General features: G+C 41.7%; 1 protein-coding gene across 2 annotated transcripts; it reads left to right on the top strand.

Moving 5' to 3' along the window:
* The first annotated feature begins 1,076 nt into the window (after positions 1-1,076).
* GNG13 (G protein subunit gamma 13) lies at positions 1,077-16,967 on the top strand. 2 transcript variants are annotated; one of them, XM_075565776.1, is made up of 4 exons: positions 1,077-1,571; positions 13,854-14,008; positions 14,537-14,642; positions 16,696-16,967. In XM_075565776.1, the coding sequence occupies exons 3-4, from the start codon at positions 14,545-14,547 to the stop codon at positions 16,799-16,801; spliced, it is 204 nt and encodes a 67-aa protein (XP_075421891.1). In that variant the 5' UTR covers positions 1,077-1,571; positions 13,854-14,008; positions 14,537-14,544; the 3' UTR covers positions 16,802-16,967. The 2 variants fall into 2 exon arrangements, with proteins under 2 accessions (XP_075421891.1, XP_075421890.1); XM_075565775.1 differs by having other exon boundaries at positions 1,142-1,571; positions 14,506-14,642.
* The last annotated feature ends 219 nt before the right edge of the window (positions 16,968-17,186 follow it).

Here is a 17,186-nt window from a genome sequence, read left to right as displayed (position 1 = left end):
TCTAAAGCTTTGCATTCGTTTTCATAAGTGCTGTTTATGCAAAATAAGGCAATCTGCCATTTGGCTTAAATCAGCATAACGTAACATTAACTCTTTGGGATATTACACCCTCTGCACACGAGTCCGGCAGCGGGAAGATAAAGCAGGGAGATATACAAAGTAGATGGTCGAAAAGAGACATATGTCTATAGTTGCTGCATCTAACAGTGAATCCGGGCTCTAGATCTATAAGCCGGGATATCGTACCCCGGTCAGGAGTCAACTACCGTTCAACTCAAAGGCGGTTAGCGCTGGATCTGGAAGCTACACGCGGCATAGTAAACCTGCCCCTATTTTCCATGGTGAGACTGGAACGTTGGACAGCGCACCGTGAAAATGCAGGAACAGTTTTGCAGAATATTCACATTTCATGCGGGGGGATACATCACACACTGACCCGCCTGTGAGTGAGTTGGGTAGAGAAAATCCCCTATTAGAAACACTACACCGTGTGCATTGCACTATGTATCTGCCCTGCAGTCCAGTCCTGTCCCGTCTCTTCATGATTCGATCTTGTTTCCAAACCAGGGGTGGGCAACTCCAGTCTTCAAGGGCCACCAACAGGTCAGGTTTTCAGGATGTCCCTGCTTCAGCAGAGGCGGCTCAATCAGAGGCACAGTCTTCGATTGAGCCACCTATGCTGAAGCAGGAATATCCTGAAAACCTGACCTGTCGGTGGCCCTTGAGGACTGGAGTTGCCCACCCCTGGTCTAAACTGAGAAGGAAACAGGAGAGCCTGTGAGATTTAACCCGCCCTGTTCACACCCATTACAACTTGCTTACATCCACCTGCACTCCAGTGATACTTTGTGTATATTGAGGTAATTAACCGCCTCCCGGGCAAAACATTACTAATTCAGGGCGGCAGACCTGGCCCGCTGCTGGGGAAGAAGGAAAAATCCTTTTGTTATAGATGGAAAAGAAAAAAAAAAAACCTTTGTTTTAACGTTTGCCCGTCAGCTGCTCTATTCTAAACACACACACACAGCTGCCTCTCGGCGTTGGGTTATTCCTCGGGGACACAATTAGGCTAGAATCCCTCAGAAAGGTAGCTATGGTACCCAAACATTGCGTGTCATTATCATCGGCCACTAATAAACCGGTACAAATACACCGGATAACTAATGCGTTTCCCAGCGCTATCTGAGGTCATCTCTGCCTTGTGTGTGTGTGTGTGTGTGTGTGTGTGTGTGTGTTTTCTTCAGCAGAACCCGCTTGTAAATGCACAGAGCATTGGAAGTGATCAGGAGAAGCTAGAGACAGTCGCCAGCAAAACCTCATCCCTGGGCCAGCTGTATCTCTGGCTCTAAACCCATCCCCTGGAAAAGAAAGAAAAGGACATCACGCTTATTATCCTGGCCTGGATTCCCTGTACATTAATAGATTACATTCCGGATTTGAGGCAGATTTAGCTGGATTTCATTCTGGTAAAAGGCCACTCTGACTCGCTGGGCTCCTGAACACGTCCTTTCCCCTTTCTGACCGGGATCTAGTCCTTTTCCCAAGTGAATTCGCCCAGTCTCAACAAAGAGGTAAGGAGTCTTCCTTTTTTTTAAAAAAAACCCCCCATTTTTTTAACCCCTTTGCTGCTGGTCTTGGTACTTCTAGCAACAAAGGGGTTAATATATTTTGTTGCTGATGCGTGTGCGCACAGCTGTTTTTTTTGGTTAGGTGATGTGAAGGGTATTTGCGATATAAACATAAAACTGTAAAAAGTTGGCAGATAAACTGCATTCTGTAACTAGGTGAGACAGAGAGAACGCTTCAGCGCAGAAAACGGCATTACGGGGTTATAGGTACAGCGTGGGGTCATGGAATCCCTCACCAGAAGAGCTTACAATCTATGCAATGAGAGCACTTTTCTAGTGATTTCCCTCGTGTGGCTCTGTTTGTTCTATATATATATATATATATATATATTTTTGTGTTATATATATATATATATATAACACAAAAATAACCTGCACCGACCTAAAGTGAGAAGTGCTAAAGCCAGTTAAATGCAGTGTAAATGGTAACCACTACTGGCGGTGCTGGGGATGAATATGATATGAAAACCAACACAGAAAAAATAATCTGGTACACAGCGCTTCAGAGCAGTAACACACGTGACATCATAATATAACACATAACGGGAATAAGCCTTTTATTCTTCCAGTGTGGCCACTCAAACCTGCATCTTTGGACATGAACGAATAAGTGGACATTTGATCTGATTTCTGCTCCGATCCTTTGTTGAAGGCAATCAGAGGGAGATCACCCTTAGTCATAGCACAAGTCAGCCCAGTAGCAGAATACACAGGACTGCAGCAAAAGCCCGGGGCACCGCGGGATCCTGAGGGTGTCGCCTCATACTTTCCAATGTGTGCGCCTTGCAGCGTGGAACACTGCGGCGTCTTGTGTGTACATCTGTCTGTCTGCAGTTACGAGCGATTCCTGTTAATAGGGGGCAGGATTTCTCTGCTTGTGCAGGGAGGAGCCGGGACTCTCAGGCTGGCGATGGTAAGGGGTGGGAGACCCTTTCTGGCAGCAAAAGTGTCAAAGCGGCTCAAACTCCTCGATTTACTCCATTTCGACATCAGATGAATTAACCCGGTGGGTCTGTGTGTGCAGGCTCAGGGAAGTTTGCTTTGATGCACTGCAGCATTTTCTGGGCTCGGGTAGTGTCGTGCGTTCACTTGTTCTACAGCCTCAGACATTGAGGCACCAAAACAAATGGGAGAGAAATGGATTCATCCATTGACAATGCGCGTGATATATAACTCCCCCCTAACTCCTCTTATTGCCCCCCTCACGCAGGCATTTAAAGGCGTAAGGTAGTGGCCAGTGAAAAGGTGCCCCCCCCCTTATTCTGAATGGTTTGAATGGAGCAAGAGGAACACACTGTCACAGCTTCATTAGCAGGGGCGAGTCATTTGACATCTTCATGTAGTAGGCGCTGTGTCAACTGAGCTGGATACACATTGATCAAAGCCAGGGAAATACATTCTTAAGTGATGGTGTTAGTAATTGACCCCTATACAGGCAGTCCTCGGTTATCCAACGGAATCCGGTCTGGATGTAGCGTCGGATAGTGAAACCGTTGTAAAGTGAGTCCCATGTTAATCAGTGGCGGTGAGCGCTGGATAACGCATTCCGGCGTCGCAAAACGGCCCTCAGGTTGCATTGTGAAGCGTTGGATATGCCATTCGTTGTAACGTGAAACGTTGGATAGCGAGGACTACCTGTAATCTAACCCTCTGCGTGGCAAAGAGTACGTCTGCTACTCCTGATTTTCCAATTAACTGAGAAGACGGCTTGGTTGTGTCTCGGCTCTCAGGAGACGAGTGTCAGTTTCCCTCGGGCTGTGTTGATGCGCATTAGGTTGTTTTTTGGCTAATTAGATGCAGCAGGAGACGGGTGAGCCGCGAGCTGCGTCTTCCCACTTTCTGCTTTTGCTGCAGAGACTTTGAGATGTCAGGGTCTGATTTCTCTGCCTCTGAAGGGAATCTGGTCTTGGGGTCTTTGCTACAGAGGGAACCAGAGATTAAATCACTTTATTATTATTTTACAAAGTAATTCTATTCTCACTTTTTCTTTTATTCACATGCACCATGGTCAATTGTCCCAAACAGTGATGTTAATGCTTTTGCTGACAGACAGGTCTCCACCACATTGCAGAGCGATATAATAACACGCAGAGCGATATAATAACACGATATAATAACACGCAGAGCGATATAATAACACGCAGAGCGATGTAATAACACGCAGAGCGATATAATAACACACAGAGCGATATAATAACACGCAGAGCGATGTAATAACACGCAGAGCGATATAATAACACGCAGCGCATTAATATGAAGTAGAACAATATAATCTCGTGAATAGCAATATAATGATTTAGAATGATGTAATAATAGGCAGAGCAATATAATAACATGCAGAGTGATCTAACAGCATGCAGATCGATATAATAATATGTAGAACAATGTAATCTCGTGAATAGCAATATAATGATTTAGAATGATGTAATAATAGGAAGAGCAATATAATAACATGCAGAGCATTAATATAACACGTAGAACAATATAATTACATGCAAAGCAATATCATGACTTAGAATAATGTAATTACAGGCAGAACATTCTAATAACATGTAGAAGAACACTGTAATGACACGCAGAGCATAATAATAACATGTAGAACACTGTAATAACACGCAGAGCATTATAATAACATGTAGAACACTGTAATAACACGCAGAGCATTATAATAACATGTAGAACACTGTAATAACACGCAGAGCATAATAATAACATGTAGAACACTGTAATGACACGCAGAGCATAATAATAACATGTAGAACAATGCAATAACTCACAGAGCATTATAATAACATGTAGAACAATGTAATAACATACAGCGCATAATAATAACATGTAGAACACTGAAATGACACGCAGAGCATTATAATAACATGTAGAACAATGTAATAACATACAGAGCATAATAATATGTAGAACAATGTAATAACACGCAGAGCATTAAAATAACATGTAGAACACTGAAATGACACGCAGAGCATTATAATAACATGTAGAACATTGTAATAACATGCAGAGCATAATAATAACATGTAGAACATTGTAATAACACGCAGAGCATTATAATAACATGTAGAACACTGTAATAACACGCAGAGCATTATAATAACATGTAGAACACTGTAATAACATACAGAGCATAATAATAACATGTAGAACAATGTAATAACACGCAGAGCATTATAATAACATGTAGAACACTGTAATAACACGCAGAGCATTATAATAACATGTAGAACACTGTAATAACACGCAGAGCATTATAATAACATGTAGAACACTGTAATAACATGCAGAGCATAATAATAACACGTAGAACACTGTAATGACACGCAGAGCATAATAACAACATGTAGAACACTGAAATGACACGCAGAGCATTATAATAACATGTAGAACACTGTAATAACATACAGAGCATTATAATAACATGAAGAACAATGTAATAACACGCAGAGCATTATAATAACATGTAGAACACTGTAATAACACGCAGAGCATAATAATATGTAGAACACTAATAACACGCAGAGCATAATAATAACATGTAGAACAATGTAATAACACGCAGAGCATTATAATAACATGTAGAACACTGTAATAACATGCAGAGCATAATAATAACATGTAGAACACTGTAATGACACGCAGAGCATTATAATAACATGTAGAACACTGTAATAACATGCAGAGCATAATAATAACATGTAGAACAATGTAATAACACGCAGAGCATTATAATAACATGTAGAACACTGTAATAACATGCAGAGCATAATAATAACATGTAGAACAATGTAATAACATGTAGAACACTGTAATAACATGCAGAGCATAATAATAACATGTAGAACAATGTAATAACACGCAGAGCATTATAATAACATGTAGAACACTGTAATAACACGCAGAGCATAATAATAACACGTAGAACACTGTAATAAGAAGCAGAACAATAATATAACACGTAGCGCAGGGATATTGACCTGGCGCCCGGCGTGGGGCCTGGCTGTGGCCCTCGAACGCTCTGCTCCTGATAATTTCATACCAGTTGCTCAGGCAGCTACAGTAAGTGCAATTATTCCCACTCACTTGTAAACTGAGGTAATAGAAATATATCTGATACAGATGTTATAAATGCTAAATAATATATACTCATTCCAGGTCTGTGAATGTTTGTAACATGACATTACAGGAAGCTGTGGCCCTTCTACTCCGAAATGTTTCCTCATCTGACCCCTGTGGAGAACTGGTGAAGAGCACTAATGTAGAGCATTAAAGTAACATGCAGAGCAATAATATAACATGCAGAGCAATATAATTATACGCAGAGCCTTATAATAATGCGCAGAGCGGTGTAATAACATGCAGATGTATAACACGCAGAGAGATAATAACATGCAGATGTATAACACGCAGAGAGATAATAACATGCAGATGTATAACACGCAGAGCGGTGTATTGTATTGTATGTCTTCATTTATATACAGCGCCAAAAGTGTACTCAGCGCTTCACATAGAATACAGTACAGGGAATTATAATTATACAATAAGTGCAGCAAAATCAGACAATAGGAAAAGAAATCCCTGCCCCAAAGAGCTTACAATCTAAGAGGTTTAATGGGAAACTTACAGAGATAGTAGTTGAGGGAGTAAGTGCTGTAGATGGCAGTGCTTGGTCACAATGGGTGGTAGGAGTGACTGAGTGTGGGACAATAGCCATGAGTGCAGGCTATTGGGATACTTGATTTGTGGGGTGAGATTTAATGCTGGTCAGTATTAAATGAAAAGGTTAACACCATTTACAGGGGAAGAGATGGCAGGGTGACATGAGTGAGATCAGATGTGTATGTCTGGCTTCAGGCTATGGGGAGATCCCCAGCAGTGGGAAGGAGTAGATATAGGGTGTGAATAGAGGATTTGTGTGGGTGTTTTTTATTGCGGGGTTTAGAAGTTGTTGGGAGAGAGGTGTATAAATAATGGTGCAGTGGGGAGTGGGGATGTTGGAGAGAACAGAGACATTCACAAAGGAGTGAGAAAACAGTAAACAGAAAAAGCAGTAGGGAGGGCATAGTGAGATGCAGGAGGAGAGACTTCCCAGGTAATGGAGGATAAAAGTGTACAAATAATCACAGATGTTAAAAGTGAATGTCTCACAGTGGCAAAGTTGTAATGCAGAGTCCAGATCTTCCTCCAATCTTCACCTCCAATTTCAACTCCAAAATTAACTCTTGTAGACACTTTAGATGTGACTCTTTTGATGTTACACAGCCATAGTGTAATAACATGCAGATGAATAACACGCAGAGAGATAATAACATGCAGATGTATAACACGCAGAGCGGTGTAATAATACGCAGAGCGGTGTAATAACACGTAGAGCGGTGTAATAACACGCAGATGTATAACACGCAGAGCGGTGTAATAACATGTAGATGTATAACATGCAGAGAGATAATAACATGCAGATGTATAATACGCAGAGCGGTGTAATAACACGCAGATGTATAACACACAGAGCAGTGTAATAACACGCAGATGTATAACACGCAGAGCGGTGTAATAACACGCAGATGTATAACACGCAGAGCAGTGTAATAACACGCAGATGTATAACACGCAGAGCGGTGTAATAACACGCAGATGTATAACACGCAGAGCAGTGTAATAACACGCAGATGTATAACACGCAGAGCGGTGTAATAACATGTAGATGTATAACATGCAGAGAGATAATAACACGCAGATGTATAATACGCAGAGCGGTGTAATAACACGCAGATGTATAACACGCAGAGCGGTGTAATAACACGCAGATGTATAACACGCAGAGCGGTGTAATAACACGCAGATGTATAACACGCAGAGCGGTGTAATAACACGCAGATGTATAACACGCAGAGCGGTGTAATAACACGCAGAGCAGTGTAATAACACGCAGATGTATAACACGCAGAGCGGTGTAATAACATGTAGATGTATAACACGCAGAGCGGTGTAATAACACGCAGATGTATAACACGCAGAGCGGTGTAATAACACGCAGAGCAGTGTAATAACACGCAGATGTATAACACGCAGAGCGGTGTAATAACATGTAGATGTATAACACGCAGAGCGGTGTAATAACACGCAGATGTATAACACGCAGAGCGGTGTAATAACACGCAGATGTATAACACGCAGAGCGGTGTAATAACATGTAGATGTATAACACGCAGAGCGGTGTAATAACACGCAGATGTATAACACGCAGAGCGGTGTAATAACACGCAGATGTATAACACGCAGAGCGGTGTAATAACACGCAGAGCAGTGTAATAACACGCAGATGTATAACACGCAGAGCGGTGTAATAACATGTAGATGTATAACACGCAGAGCGGTGTAATAACACGCAGATGTATAACACGCAGAGCGGTGTAATAACACGCAAATGTATAACACGCAGAGCGGTGTAATAAATGTAGATGTATAACACGCAGAGCGGTGTAATAACACGCAGATGTATAACACACAGAGCAGTGTAATAACACGCAGATGTATAACACGCAGAGCGGTGTAATAACACGCAGAGCGGTGTAATAACACGCAGATGTATAACACACAGAGCAGTGTAATAACACGCAGATGTATAACACCCAGAGCGGTGTAATAAATGTAGATGTATAACACGCAGAGCGGTGTAATAACACGCAGATGTATAACACGCAGAGCGGTGTAATAACACGCAGATGTATAACACGCAGAGCGGTGTAATAACACGCAGATGTATAACACGCAGAGCGGTGTAATAACACGCAAATGTATAACACGCAGAGCGGTGTAATAACACACAGATGTATAACACGCAGAGCGGTGTAATAACACGCAGATGTATAACACGCAGAGCGGTGTAATAACACGCAGAGCGGTGTAATAACACGCAGAGCGGTGTAATAACACGCAGATGTATAACACGCAGAGCGGTGTAATAACACGCAAATGTATAACACGCAGAGCGGTGTAATAACACGCAGAGCAGTGTAATAACACGCAGATGTATAACACGCAGAGCGGTGTAATAACACGCAGAGCAGTGTAATAACACGCAGATGTATAACACGCAGAGCGGTGTAATAACACGCAGATGTATAACACGCAGAGCGGTGTAATAACACGCAAATGTATAACACGCAGAGCGGTGTAATAACACGCAAATGTATAACACGCAGAGCGGTGTAATAAATGTAGATGTATAACACGCAGAGCGGTGTAATAACACGCAGATGTATAACACGCAGAGCGGTGTAATAACACGCAGAGCAGTGTAATAACACGCAGATGTATAACACGCAGAGCGGTGTAATAAATGTAGATGTATAACACGCAGAGCGGTGTAATAACACGCAGATGTATAACACGCAGAGCGGTGTAATAACACGCAGAGCGGTGTAATAACACGCAGATGTATAACACAGAGCGGTGTAATAACACACAGATGTATAACACGCAGAGCGGTGTAATAACACGCAGATGTATAACACGCAGAGCAGTGTAATAACATGTAGAGCGGTGTAATAACACGCAGAGCGGTGTAATAACATGTACAGCGATATCATGTTTTATTTGGCCCTTTTGTGGTTATAAAATAGGTCCCATTAATGTCCAAGTAATCCCTATGGAAGCCCCATAACCTCCAGCTGACCCCACACATTAAAACCTTTCTGTGTAATAGGTATTATTATTATTAGTATCATTTATATGTAAAGCTCCAACATATTCCGCAGCGTGGTACAAAGGGGGTAATGACATAAACAGAGTTACATACAAATACAACTAAGGACAAACATACACAAAGAGGTAATGAGAGCCCTGACCATGTGAGCTTACAATCTACATACAGCTGGCAAAGTCACAAGTAAGGTTTCTGCGCTGGCGCTGGCCTCTTAAAATACATGTAATCCGTTTGCAGCTGTACGTGTTAGAAGCCACTCCTCAAATACTCCTATAAGGGAGAACTCCCTAAGGAGTTCTCCAAATGACAAAGAAAAACAATGCACACACCAGCGCACCACGGATTAATAAAATATATATCAATATTTAATATCAGGTCACATAGACCACATGGACGCAAAAATCAAATGATAAAATTATTAAACAAAAAACATATAACAATCATGAGACATATAATACATGGCTACTCCCACAAAGGGGAACTAAACCAAGATAGACTTCTGCACAAATAAGAACTAATCTAAATCAAGGTTAAATCAAATTAACACCCACTCTGGGGGTTCTATGACACCTAGATATAATGAACCCAAATGAGGGGAACGGGTACTAACCGCAAGTGGCAGCAGGTGCTCCGTGTGGACGCGAACGGTCTGGACTGAACGAACACACGGCAAACAACTTTCTCTGCTAACACATCCTGGTCTCGCATTCCAGCCAATGGGGGACTGCGCGGGGCTGCCTCTCGTGACCTCTGCGCGTTTCGCAACAAGGTGCTTCGTCAGGAGGTCACGATAGAGGCAGCGCCTGCGCATTAAGTATCCATCACATCCAATGAAATCAGCTCTCATAATAAAAGGGATGCGTGACGTGACGCTATACAAATAAAAACATAATAGTAATACTAAAGTGCCAAGTGACTAATCTAACACAACAATATACTCTCTAAATAATAATGAAGTGTAATATATGTGTTTCAAACAAATAAGGCATATATAATCAATATATGCAATATAATGTGCTAAAGTGAATTGAAAACATATGTGCTGAAAAAGTGTGTTCAGCTAATAATCAATGCAAGAGTGCCCATGTCCGTATATATACACATATACATATAAACCAACCACACAATCCACATATAAATAACTACAATTGTTAAAAGGTGAATTAAACACATAATGAAACTAAATTGAAAACAGGATTTCAACAGTAACAATCCCATTGTCTTACAGGAGCCAAGAACATGTAGTGTACCCGTTAAATAGGTGCGGCTGGAGGGTATGGCATGTATACGCACACTGGCACAAACATAAACAATCATACTAATAATAATTACATGTTCTTGTATAGCGCTGCTAGTTATACGCAGCGCGTTACAGAGACATTTTACAGGCACTGGTCCCTGCCCCGTGGAGCTTACAATCTATGTTTTTGGTGCCTGAGGCACAGGGAGATAAAGTGACTTGCCTAAGGTCACAAAGAGCCAACACTGGGAATTGAACCAGGCTCCCCTGCAGCAATCTCAGTGTCAATCAGTGTCTTTAGTCACTGAGCCACTCCTTCTCCCTGAGACTTTCATATACACACACCCACTCAGACTTACATACACATAAACACACACAGAGACTTACACACTGACACACACTGACACACACTGACACACACTGACACACACTGACACACACTGACACACACTCAGGACGTAGTGTACATGAGGGGGAGGGGGGTGGAACACAGACAGATGGGAGCATGTCAGCGGAATTGACATTGGGTTAATGTGATGCATTAGTGGCCAGAGCTGGAGAGTCGATAACAGAGGAAGAGGCCAGAGTGTTTACCTGGGGGAAACCAATATTATCCGTCTATCTATAATCCATCTATCTCTGTGTATCTACCATATATATAATCTGTTATCTATAACCCATCTCTGTATCTATATCTATAATCTATCTCTCTGTGTATCTAATTTATATATAATCTGTTATCTATAAATTATCTCAATATCTATATATCTCGGTGTATCTATTTTATATATAATCTATCTATCTATCTATCTATCTATCTATCTATCTATCTATCTATCTATCTATCTATCTATCTATCTATCTATCTATCTATCTATCTATCGCTATTTTAGAGATAGAGATAGATTATAGATAACAGATTATATATAATCTATCTCTGTGTATCTACCTTATATATAATCTATTATCTATAATTATCTATATTATCTATATTATCTATAATCTACCTCTGTATCTATAACATATATATATATATATATATATATATATATATATATATATATATATATATATATATATATATATATATATATATATACTGTCATTAAGGTTATGGTGGGTAAAAAAAGTGACAAAAACCCTCCACAGTAAAGCATAAAGCAACTGTAAATATTACTGTATGTTCATTTGCATGTCTTAGACAGGTCTGCAACCCTGTCTTTCCCCATTGTCACCCAGCATACAGCACTTCCACTGCAGCAAGGGATTCTGGGAAATGACATGCAAATGAGCACTCAGTGCCACGGTGGCTCAGATATCTGTCTGTATCTATCTGTCTGTTTTAGCCATTGTATGTATATCTATCACTGTGTATCTATCAATATCTATTTTATTTATAATCTATCATCTATCTAGCTCTGTGTATCTATGTTATCTACTGTATCTATATCTCACTAAATCTCTCCCCTCCCCCCCAATCTTTCATTCATTTATATCTAAAGAATAGCTATTGTTCAAACTCAGAAGCTCACACATCAGAAAATATAATGGTTATTTTCAGATGACAAAAACGTCCCAATTTGTTAAACTGACGTGTGAATGTCTAAGTGATCCGTGCCCCTGGGAAGGTATATGGTTCCTGCCCCTGGGAAGGTATATGGTTCCTGCCCCTGGGAAGGTATATGGTTCCTGCCCCTGGGAAGGTATATGGTTGCTGCCCCTGGGAAGGTATATGGTTGCTGCCCCAGGGATGGTATATGGTTCCTGTTATCAATTCTTTTTGGGGCTGGCCTCAGACAGCTGGGCATCTCACACTAGAGGGAGCTCTTCATCGCTATGATGAGTATTATGGCCTAATACAGGAGTGACACAACAGAGAACCTATCTGATGGACCACTGTCCGATATAATCTTCCTAGCACTGAGTGCAATTAAGTGGGGAATCTTTTGATCCTACTTGGATTTATTCTGTTGTGTCACTTTCTACCTCCTTGCACCTGCTATGCGGAAACTACAAGGACTGTATCTAAGGTGAGGGGTCTGATCTATCTGTTTTCTGCTCATACAGGAGTAGCCAACTCCAGTCCTCAAGGGCCACTAACAGGCCAGGTTTTAAAGATATCCCTGCTTCAGCACAGGTGGCTCAATCAGTGGCTCAGTCGTTGACTGACTCACCTGTGCTGAAGCAGGGATATCACTAAAACCTGGCCTGTTGGTGGCCCTCGAGCACTGGAGTTGGTCACCCCATACCTAATAGTTACCAACGGTTCCTGTAGCACTGGAACACCTGTATTTGCATTGTGTGAAGATCCTGTCTCCCACTTTATCACAAGCACCTTTAGATTGTGAGCTGTGCGGCTCAGGAATTTATTGAGAATGGAGGAGAAAAAGCAGAGCACTTCCATGCAGAAATATTATTAGCGAGCGTTTCCATAGATAAAAAACTATAACAATTTAATGGATCATGAAAGACATACAAGGGCAAGCAGCCCACACCCACGCGTTTCACCCTGACAAAGCGCCTCGGCGTGAAACGCGTGGGTGTGGGCTCCTTGCCCTTGTATGTCTTTCATGATCCATTAAATTGTTATAGTTTTTTATCTATGGAAACGCTCGCTAATAATATTTCTGCATAGAAGTGCTCTGCTTTTTCTCCTCCATTCTTCGTATCCAGTGCTAAGTGGAGGCACGCTCAGTCCCGTGGGACAAGTGTGTCATCATACCAGGACGCTGCACCTACACGTGAGTCCGTGGTTAGTGCCCTCATACACTACTCAAGCTATTACCCATTCAATATTGATGTATCAAGGTCTGGACCAGAATGTGTTAAATCCTTACCACAGGGCTCAGTGGGATTTGATCCAGCAATTACAGCAGATACTGGGAATTGTATACCACCGTTCATGTGTATATGCTATTAAGATACCCGAAGGGTACTTTATTGCAGACTTTTGTCCTTTGAAGCTATATATAGCGATATCTGCCACAGTTTGTTTTGATATCAGGAGTTTATTGAGCCTGTAAGGGTAACATCTCAGCGCTACACAAGCCTTTGTCATATTGCATATTGAAATGCACTGCAGGCCTCTCTTGCACTTAATGGGTTAACACAGCCCGGCATCTCTCCAATTATTTTACCATGCCCTACTTTACAACCTCTCCAGGCGCTCACATGGGCCTCAGCGGCACAACTGCCCTACATGCCAATTAGGGCTGCCTTGCCATGCCCCTTTATAACACCCGGCCGGACCACCGGCTTCTCATTTCAGAATTGTTCCAGTGCCGGAAAAATTCAAATTGGAATCAAATTCTCTGCGCGCATTTGAATCCCGGGGACTTTATGCAAAGTAGGAAATCAGCTGAGTGAGAGATCAGAGGCTGCAGATAACACATCCCTGACAACCAGGCTCACACCTGTGTGCAGGTAAGAGGGGTACCTACTGCTCCATAGATGGATAACAGTCACAGGGGATTGCAAGGGGAAACCCCAATCTAAAATTAATGTCGCATAGTGCTTGTTACAGCCACAACATCGGGAAGGTATAGGGGGACATAGAGATCGTCTTCATTTCTCGTAGAGGGGAATCTATTGAAAGTTTAAAGACAAACCATTAATTGTAAAGGGGGATCCCGTTAACGTCTATGGAAGCCAATCATGTGTGCCAACAGTTTGTGGGAGCCTATGAAGACCGACACGTGTACATGGGGAACCCATGAAAAAGTCTTTGGAGACAAATAATGACTTAATAGGGGAATAGCAAGGAAATCTTTCGGGACAACTTATTTCTTATAGAGGTTACACATGCTTAAAATCTACAGAGACAAAGTGTGTGTATATATATATATATATATTTTAATGGAGGAGAATCCTTTAGTTACAAATCCTGGCTGTATACCTGGTGTACATTTTCCATCTTACAGCACATTCTCCGAGGGCTCCTTCTGTTTACAGCCGCTGAGATGGACGAGATGGACGTTCCCCAGATGAAGAAGGAGCTGGAAAGTCTGAAATACCAACTGACTTATAAGAGAGAGATGTCTTCCAAGTCTATACCCGAGTGAGTACAATTCACGTGAATTGATCGCTCGTGAACCAAATCGTAAACAAGGCAATCCAAAGTAAATATGCGCCATTTCCCTGTGCGGTGATAGGTTCGGGTGAGCATTCTGTTATCGGAAAACACATCTTTACCCTGTAAATAGCAGACTCGCAACACCGGTTAAAACTAAATCTCAAACATCTTAGATACATTGGTTAGAGCAAATATGATGTGGCTAAACTGCTGTCTCCCAGACGACAATATAACCACAGAAGGTAAGGACTGATTTGTGCTGCTCCCAGGGACTTTGGAAGTTGGAGTTCTAGCTCTGATATAAACTACATTATAGAGAGACAACTCCCACAAGTCTTTGACCCTGGAGCTGGAGGAGACGCGTTTGTGGATTTAGGTAAAGAATTATTCCCCTCCCCCCTCCCCAACTAGACCTGTTCCCAGAGAAATGTGGTGATCTCCAATATAAACTGGAGACCACCAAGTTTCATGGGAACCAATAGTGGTGTGTGCGAGTGCGCAAGTGCATGTACGTGTAAGAGTGTGCAAGTGCTGCTAGTCATTGGCAATACTACTAAGAATTGTATCTATGGTTAACTGTCCACGATTGTTTGATTACCTCTACTTAATATTTTAAGGCAAACCTATACATAGAACAAAATATAGGTTAAAAAAAAAATCTCTGGTAAAGCCTCTTGTTCCCATGAAAAGGAATCACCTTCCAATGAATCCACAAATACTATAAGGGCAGGGGAAGTCCCAATCATCAATACTATTATAGACCAGAGGATACAAGATCCGAGAAAATACCCAACTTGGATTAAAATGCTTTTACAAAAAAAATATATCAGTCAATAATATAGAAAGTGAATTTCTAACTTAAACTAATGCTATAAATCAGAGACTCACCCATAGGCTGACACCTGGGCCTAGGGAAAGTCGACGTTTCGGCAGCAGCCTCGTCTAATCATTGAATCCCAGGAATAGGGACTTCCGTCTAGGAATACTGTATCACCTCATAGGAAGCTGGGCCTCCTGTCCCCACAGCCATTCATTCCCTGCATGCTCTCCCAAGTATAAACTCACAAACGGAAGCCGGAGAGCATACAAGTATATTTAAATAACTTGGGTATGGACATCGGAGACCTACACATACCATTACTGTATCTCCTTAGTATTCTAGTATGTGGTAGATGTAGAAAAGTACTAAGAGCTGGTATAGATACAAGTATCATCTGGTCTCATACACTGTTATATTTTACGAACAGGGACTATTTGGGAATGTCATACCCCTAAACTTTTTCAATGGTAGCAGTGGCTTTTTAATCTTATGGTTACAGTTTTTGTGGCAGTATTGCCATCCACCTTTTCGCACAATTCCAACGTGCAGGAAAACAGCCTCAGACGAGGAGAATCCGGCTTGGGCAGCCAACACAACACAGAGACCTGCACTTTGTATCTGTCTGAACACAAACAATTTCTTCAAAGCAGAGCTCGACTCAGAAGTTCACAATGAAGTTCTCCATTTAATGTGACAGCCAAGGACCTTTCATCAGGAAACGGTGTCTTCCCACTGCTCTTGGTTGTCACATTAAATGGAGAACTTCATTATGAACTTGTGAGTAGAGCGCTGCTTTGTATTTCTGTCTTAGAGGAGATCTGCGCGTTGAAGAAATTATTTAGTCGCCTTTTGGACCTCCAATAAGGAATTAGCAATTTCTTGTATCTGTCCCTTTTTTAAAGACACAAGAAAGGTTACTTTTTATATACTCTTTCATTGATCATAATTAAGGTGGGCGCTATTACAAAAGATTGTTTTTCTCTCATTTTGTGCTTGCAGATTTTTGGTGATACTGTATCACACCTGGAGTTGTGTTGTATGTCTATTTGTATAGCGCCATTGATGTACATAGCGCTTCACAGTAGTAACACACATGGTAATCGTATAAATAACAGGTCATGGGAATGCTTCAGACAAACGTAACATTTAGGAAGTGGAGTCCCTGCTCCGAGGAGCTTACAATCTAATTGAGTTCTTATTCTGTTCCCCCTTCCTTAGGTTATTAAAGTGGATCGAGGAGGGAGTACCCAACGACCCTTTCCTGAACCCGGAGCTCATGAAGAATAACCCATGGGTGGAGCGAGGAAAGTGTAGCATTCTGTGAACCCCCAATCCCACTCCCACCCCCAGCCTGGGACACCGCAAAACCCCGACCCCAAATGTAACACCTACTCTGAATGTACTTTTTAAAAAATATATGTAATACTGATATTAGGACACAGACGGGAAGATGCTCAGATCCGCACGATTAAAGCGCATTCTTCTACAGAGCAACGTAGCAATCTTTTCTCTCAGCCACAGGTAGGGCACACATGGTAACAAGAGGCAAATTGTTATAAAGATGGGGAAGTCCTTTTGCAACATCACACCCACACAGGGGGCAGCTTTTGGGGCGACATGGCTGTAGAAATCAGGTTTTAAGATTAGATAAATAAGACAAGTTTGATAGAACTGCTGATCTTTCACTTCCTATTCTTTTTAAAACACAG

The sequence above is a fragment of the Ascaphus truei genome, chromosome 11 (assembly GCF_040206685.1).
Source record: "Ascaphus truei isolate aAscTru1 chromosome 11, aAscTru1.hap1, whole genome shotgun sequence".
NCBI classification, from domain to species: domain Eukaryota; kingdom Metazoa; phylum Chordata; class Amphibia; order Anura; family Ascaphidae; genus Ascaphus; species Ascaphus truei.
This window is presented reverse-complemented; position numbering and strand designations above follow the sequence as displayed.